Genomic DNA, 7,473 nt, shown 5'->3' on the forward strand with positions numbered 1-7,473 from the left:
GGTACCTGCTGCCATTCAATGGTATACCTGCTGCCATTGAATATAAGAGCATTTTTTTTTGCGGGGAAATATAAGAGCATTTAATGGTACCTGCTGCCATTCATTTAAAGGCACCTCACATACAATACGCCAGGTGCACATCTATTAATGCTAAAATGATACTAGTGAAATCTCCAATTAAAGGATCATGAAATCTCCAATTAATGGGTCATGAAATCTTTTTGTATGTATAAAAGAGAGAGAGACCGCCCTTGAGCGCGCACATCAGAATGAAATATCGAGTAGTGCTCAAGATTTCTGCAATGAATCAACTACTGGAGTTGGGTGCTTGTATTTTTCTTTCATACCTTGTCTTAACTACCGGAGAGCCAACATATCAAGGCAACGTGAACAACTCTGCAAGCAAGACCATTGTGGTATGTTACAATAGATAATTTATCCTTGTGCATTGACAACAATCTTGTGGCTAACTAGCGCTCGGAATTTCAAATTAGAACGAACTTGGAGAAGTATTTGATTGCGTTGATATCTACCGACAACCAGCTTTTGATCATCCGTTGATGAAGAACCATGTGCTGCAGGTAAATACTTATTTAATCACTTGCTTGATGTAGATTTTATAATGTATTTTCTTCGTGTTTTTTTTTTCTGAGACACCTCCAAACAAAACATGTGGCTTCTGAGAAAGGTCGAGGACTAAGATTATCTCCTTGACCGGAATGTAGTTAAGTACTGTAGTTAACAACATACTTACCGTTTTCTCTCGATAGTGTGTATCTTGTCATATTGGGTGGTTTATGATGTGCTGTGCGTAGCTTAATTTTGAGTCCCCTACTATTCTTTTTTGAGTAATCTTATCACATTTCCTTATTTTTATTGTATTTGCTTTCATGTAAGCAATATTCTTCACTGGTTCTAGTTTAAGTGAGAATTAAGTTTGCGTCGAGATGTGTACGTCAGAATTACACATGGTGTGCAATTACACGAGGGTATGCAATTGCACATCTTTTTTCTAATTACATATAAATTGCACATGAAACTGAGTTATGGAGAATTAAGTTAGTTCTAGGTTGACCGTGAACTAGCCACGTTCATATTCTTTTGGTGTATTGCACTGAAAAAAAACACGTCTCGTGTTGTTATTTTATATACTTTCTTCAATTCCATACCTTAGCAATACCACGACGAGCAGCAAAGATGAGTGAGCACGCAACATTGGTTATCTCGCGTGATAGAGGAAGAGGCATTCTACTCCATTAAATAAGTAGCTCGCGTGCCCACAAGTGGACAACACTCTGCCGGAGGATTTGCTTGCCGTGGCAAAAAAAATACAAAAGTCTTCTGCGAAAGGATTGTGGGTGTGAACCTCTTGTACATCATGAATACAACTTTTGACTAACTATCTGGCACAGGAAGAAGGATGATTCCACTGATATAGACAGGATAGGATATACTCGATCTCTCCATTTTAATGAATAAGGTGTCATTGTGTTTCATGTTTTTACTAAGAATTACTTTTTTTTTTGAAACGGAGGCAAAAGCTTTGCCTCATCCATTAATTAAGAAGAAAGTGCCCAATTTTTAGGAGAAAATCGGGCGAAAACCAACAACACACACTGAGCACCCCGGCCAACCTGGCTACCCACACAAAGCACACACGCCATCGAGAAGAAAGCCATCGTTGAGGATGCCATCGAGCGTCATCGTCGTCACTCCTCCACGAGCCAGCGATTCCGACTTCACCTTAGACGACCACCACCGAGACCTTCGCCGCAAATGACGTCGAAGCCCAAGTGAGCCTATGCCAAACAATCGACCCCCAAGCACATCGGGGAGGAGGCAGCTCCGACTCCAACTGTGACCTTCATAGGAGAGTTGCACGCCTTGCACCGACGCAAGCACCAATCAAGTGGCATCGTCGCCACAAGTCGCCTCGCAGCTCCGACTTCACCATCATGGCAGGGGTGACGAAGGACATACCACAACTCCGATCCGCTCACCATTGTCATCGTTGCCACGCAGCCCACGACGCCAACACCAACCATCTTCCACTGGTCCCTCCGATCTAAGCAGCTCCAAATCGATGCCCTCAAGAGGGAAGACGACGCAAGAGCGCCGCCATCAACCGATCACGTCGGATCTAGGGATTACCCCGGAGCATTCCCAGACAGGATGACAAACAGCACCTCGGCGATGCCTTCAAGAAGGGAGTGGCGCCCGAAGCCGTCGCCATTGCCGGCCTCGGCCAGCTGCCGGCCGACCAGCCACCGAGGACAAGGCATTAGCCCGGAACCTGTCGCGACATCCTGCATCGTGCTCAAGGCCGGACATCCTCCATCCCTCAACCCCCCGTCTTCAACACGGCCGCCACATCCATCCCGGCGCTGGGCAGCACCGCCAGCCGACCAACACGCGCGGCCAGAGCAGCAACGCGCCCCTCGCGGCCCGGAGGCAGCACCTCGACGTCGCGAGGCCGTCCACCGTGCCCCGGACACGGCGCCCTGCCGTCGCGCCCGCCCTCAGCTGCACAGCCGCGCCACCCCTAGCAGCCCAGATCGGGCCCGGATGGGCCGCTCCGCCCGCCGGCCCCTTCGGCTGCGCCACGACCGCGCCGCTGCAGCCCGCCGCGCCCAGCCGCCGAGGCCGCCTCCTGCGCTGCGCCGTCCAAACGGCCGCCTCGACGAGCGCCCACCACCGTCTGTCCGGGGCCGCCGCCCCGGCGTCTGAGCTCCGCCGCACGCTGCGACCGGAGGAACCCCGCCACCCTTTGGGAACGGGGCCCGCCGCCACCGTGGCAAGGGCCGGCGGCAGCGGCGGCAGGGAGGATGGGCAGAGAGGCCGGCGGCGGGGGGGCGCAAGGGTTTCCCCGAGCCGCCAGAGTAGGGCGACGCGGGGTAGAGTTGAGTTTTCGTATGCACTGATACTCTTCCCCCAGAATTACTTCAAATACATAAAGATTCTAGGTATAGATTTAGACTCACTGGAAAGTGTATTTTAATATGAATCCAACGATAGTAATTACGTAAAATATAGTCAATATTTTGGTGCTCAATTTTTTCGGACAAAGTTTGTCTTAAAATAAGTGTGTGCCTTATTCAACGAAATGGAGGTAGTAATGTTTTTGGCAATCAAACTTCACCGAGAGTTAGTTTAAGTAAGTTCCTCTGACAATTTAACCCCATATGATTTACAGCGACTTTGCTTTAAGATCGAATCCATGAATCAATATAAATATCCAACTATTTTGGCTCAAAGTAAGTTGCTAGCTTGCTACAAAAAGTTAAATGGTGATCTTTGCTCACATGACCTGTTGGTTGTTGTGTTCTATGTGTGTTTCATCAACTAAAACGAATTTTCAAGTTTGTAAATTCCCCGGTCCTGTAGCACTTGGATCCTAATCTTTGATATATGTCTATACTCTTGGGTGTGATTAGGTTCATTTGTGCATGTTTTTGTATTTCCTTTTTATATACCAAAAAGTATAAATATGTGCTTTTATATATGGTGTCTGTTCTTTGTAAATTAGTTAATGCATTACTCTTGATTAGGAATTATCATTATATTATTCTTCTTCCAAAATGACACAGATGAAGCCAAGCTCTTATCCAAAAGGTTTCCCCTTCAAATATTCATCGGCAACTAATACTACAAAGGCACAACTAGGACGGATTCCATGCCCTGCAGGAACTATTCCAGTATTACGAAATAATAGTGTCGAACGCTTGCCGCAAGATTTTTCTACCATTTTGGGAGGCCAGGTACTCTATAATTATGTGTTTTGATATCTTCAACATATCTATATGAAAGAGGCAGCGGATGCTCAATAAAAAAAATGCCTTTAAGCATTAAAGAAATTTGAAACTAGGATCATAGAAGGTTGTGAGAGCAGCAAGAATAGTTAGTGGTGATCAACTTCATGGATATATAGGTTGTACCTGGCCGGCATTACCTTCAACCTTGGAATATATTTCTTAGCAAGGATTTATGATTTGATTGACTCTATCAGTTCAAACTCATGACATTTACATACTTCAACTGCAATAATATAGTCAGTGTATTTTACATTTTTCTTATTTACTATGATTTTGTTTTGTTTTAGCTGGCCATAATCTCAACATCAGATAACATTTATGGAGCGCATGCATCATTTAGTATATGGAAGCCAGTGGTGAAAGGATATGGAGATATTAGTGCAACAGTCATGAACGTGTTAAATGGTCGCCCTGGAGAAGGTCTGGAGGGGATTGGTGCTGGTTCATTGGTATAACATCAAGTCATTCTACAGTGCTAACTTTCACAATGATATTTTTATTTACTTGTACTATCCATCTTACCAAATAGTCTAATTCAGCTTTATGTCCTACCCGAATATGTTACTAAAACGCTTAATATCGTGTATTATATGCAGAGGCCGGGTGTAATGCTTAATACACTTTAAGTAATAAAGCGCTATCGAAAAAATATAAAGAAAGTGAAATAGTTAATGACTAGACACAGCTCCGTGAAAGTATATGTCCTGACTGGTACGTTTTATATGTATAAAGTAGAGTTTTTTTTTACTTACATAGTTATAGATTATTAGGGATTATAGATATGTATCATCTACAAAATTCAAAATAAAAAAATTCATAGTTCAGAATGAATTTACACCCGGATGTATTCATAGCAAAGCCAACTTTCATAGGCTATATGTCCCCTAAATATTTAGCTTTATCTCTCAGAAATAAAGTATTTCCAAAATTCCATTAAAACAAATGTTTTGATTCCAAAATCCTAATTATATATCAGCATACTGAGTGTAACAAAAAAATAGCGGTATACAAAAATAGATAAACATATTTAATAGAACACGTTGCATCTAATTTGGATTTGTTTACATTACCATAACAGTAAAATATTATTTACTGGATATGGGCATGCATCATCCGCATATACATGATGTTTTTGTCTCAGAAATAAATACATGGTGAGTTTGATTAATGATATGGTTTTCAGGTATCCAGTATTTTTGGAGATCGGTTTGCAAGGTTCCATGTCTGGGTAATTCTATGCAAGAATTTTTGCTATGAAATTAGTTATTTGCAAGTTCTTCAAACTGATACTAGAGTGAAAAGAAAATATTTAATGTAATATGAGATATGATATAAATAATTAAAAATCTTCTAATTCTTATGTATCAATAATTTATTTTTTTTTTTTTTTTTGCGGGGAAAAGAGAATTATATTAAACCGGAGAAAGGTTACAATCAAGGTTCATCGCCATAGCGATCTCCTGAGGTGCATCCCTCAGCCAGAACTCTGTCCTAGCCTGAACTCTACCTAACTTAGCTAACTCGTGGCTAACCATGTTAGCTTCCCGGCTAACCTGCAACACACTAACATCTCTTTCCCTAATCAACTCACGGATGGTGTTTATTCTAAAAGCATAAGCTGAAGTATTAGGGGTTCCTTCCTTGATTAACTCAACAGCTTCCACACAGTCAGACTCAACTGTGATCTTCAGGGGCGTCCAGAATAGGGACAGCTGCAGCCCTTCCTCTATTGCTAAAATTTCCGCTTCAGTAGCACTACTACACTGTCTCAGTGAACGGCAGGCTGCAAAGATGATCTCGCCTGCCTGATCGCGAAGCACCATACCAGTGCCTGCCCCATCTCTTGTGAACGCCCCATCGACATTCAGCTTGGCCTCTCCCCTATTTGGCTTCTCCCATCTTTTGCGCACCTTCTTCCTTCCATCAATCTTTGGCCCGGCCTTCTTGAACCCTTGATCTAAGTTGATAACCATCTTGCCTTTGGTGATATCAGCAGCAGGGAACTGTTTAATAAGCAGAAGTGAATTTAGATAGCTTACTAGAAAGCGCCTTGAGCCTTCGATCGGTGGACAGGGTTTATCATGGGTAATTTCGTTGTGTGCGTGCCAGATTCTCCAGAGTGTCATGAGTGTGGGTGCCCTCTGATTCTCTGGACTGGACACTAGGAGGTGAAGCAGCCACTCCGGCCCTGTGTTCTTCAGCATGCCATCTGGTGGCAGGTCCCAGACCTCGGCCATTGCGTTCCAAAGATCGCGGGCATGTTGGCATTTGACGAACACATGGAAGGAGTCCTCATCGTCACATCTACAGATCGGGCACAACCCAGATGTTGCCATGCCCCTGCGTTTGAGATTGAGCTGTGTTGATATGGCATTTCGACAGATTTTCCAAGCCAGGACCCTCACCTTGGGTGGCACCGGACAGTTCCAAATAATCTTCCATTCTGGTCTGGCACCGTCTGGTCGCAAACTTGTAGCCCCTCTATCCTGTTCCATCATGGATGAGTGTAGGGCCATTTTGTAGGCACTTTTAACACTAAACATACCTCTCTTATCAGGTTGCCATGCTAGGAAATCAGGCTCATTCCGTCGTGACGTTTGGATTTTTAGGATTTCAGTGATATCATCCTGATCAAAATATTGCTCAAGATGCTGAATATTCCAGGTCCCGTCCTGGTGTAGGAAATCCGAGACCCATCTGTACCTGCATCTTCCTTGGTTGGAGCGTGGTTGATAGTTGCCCCCCTCCCGAGGAATCCACGGGTCTCTCCAGACGCGTATGCTGGCCCCATTTCCCACTCGCCAGATTACTCCTGTCTTCAAGAGTTGTAGCCCATGTTCTATCGCATGCCAAGTCGAAGAGCCATTTCCTGTAAAGACAGTATCAATCAGAGAGCCATTGGGGTAATATTTTGCTTTGAGGAGTTGTGCACATAGGGTATCCGGGAATTGTATTAGGCGCCAGGCCTGTCTGGCTAGTAGTGACTGATTAAAGAGCCGCATATCCCGGAAACCTACACCCCCATAGCTCTTAGGACGAAGCATGATATCCCAGGCAACCCAATGTGTTTTTCTCCTTCCATTTTCAGCGCCCCAAAAGTATCTGCGTATCATTTTTGTAAGCTCATCACACAACCCAAAGGGTAACTTGAAAACACTCATCACATACACAGGGATTGCTTGTGCAATGGCCTTTATCAGAATTTCCTTAGCTGCCTGCGACTTGTGATTGTCGTCCCACTCAACCAAGCACTTTGCCAACTTAGCCTGCAGACTTTGGAATTTGCCTTGGTTCATTCTACCCTCAGGGGTGGGTAACCCCAGATACTTGGTCTCAAAGGCTTCAGTTGTAACTTGCAGAATAGACTTCACCTCCTCGCGTTGCTCTACAGAGCAGGAATTCCCAAAAATAATAGAACATTTGCTGGGGTTGATAAGTTGTCCCGTACTTGAGGCATAGATGTCAAGCACCTCCTTAATTCTGTGAGCTTGCTCAGTTTGTGCTTTAAAAAAGAGCAGGCTATCATCAGCGAACAAGAGGTGAGAGATTCCTGGCGCATTCCTACACACTCTCACTGGCTCAATACCATCAGTGGCAACTTCATTATGGAGCAGAGTAGAAAGACCGTCCGCCACAAACAGGAACAGAAAGGGTGAAAGGG

At 44.3% G+C, this 7,473-nt stretch overlaps 1 protein-coding gene across 1 annotated transcript; it reads left to right on the top strand.

The window, feature by feature from the left end:
• Positions 1-343: 343 nt before the first annotated feature.
• Positions 344-5,135, top strand: LOC124673094. Its single transcript, XM_047209222.1, has 6 exons — positions 344-416; positions 495-581; positions 3,588-3,758; positions 4,100-4,261; positions 4,996-5,040; positions 5,106-5,135. The coding sequence occupies exons 2-6, from the start codon at positions 561-563 to the stop codon at positions 5,133-5,135; spliced, it is 429 nt and encodes a 142-aa protein (XP_047065178.1). The 5' UTR covers positions 344-416; positions 495-560.
• Positions 5,136-7,473: the final 2,338 nt, after the last annotated feature.

Source organism: Lolium rigidum, chromosome 7, assembly GCF_022539505.1.
Source record: "Lolium rigidum isolate FL_2022 chromosome 7, APGP_CSIRO_Lrig_0.1, whole genome shotgun sequence".
Classification (NCBI taxonomy): Eukaryota; Viridiplantae; Streptophyta; class Magnoliopsida; order Poales; family Poaceae; genus Lolium; species Lolium rigidum.

What these genes read in the sequence shown, in the direction of transcription:
- LOC124673094 (XM_047209222.1), top strand. Translation starts at nt 561, where the DNA reads ATGAAGAACCATGTGCTGCAG. An exon ending in CTACCATTTTGGGAGGCCAG is followed by an intron (nt 3,759 to 4,099) that starts GTACTCTATAAT and finishes GTTTTGTTTTAG; the next exon opens with CTGGCCATAATCTCAACATC. An exon ending in TTGCAAGGTTCCATGTCTGG is followed by an intron (nt 5,041 to 5,105) that starts GTAATTCTATGC and finishes AACTGATACTAG; the next exon opens with AGTGAAAAGAAAATATTTAA.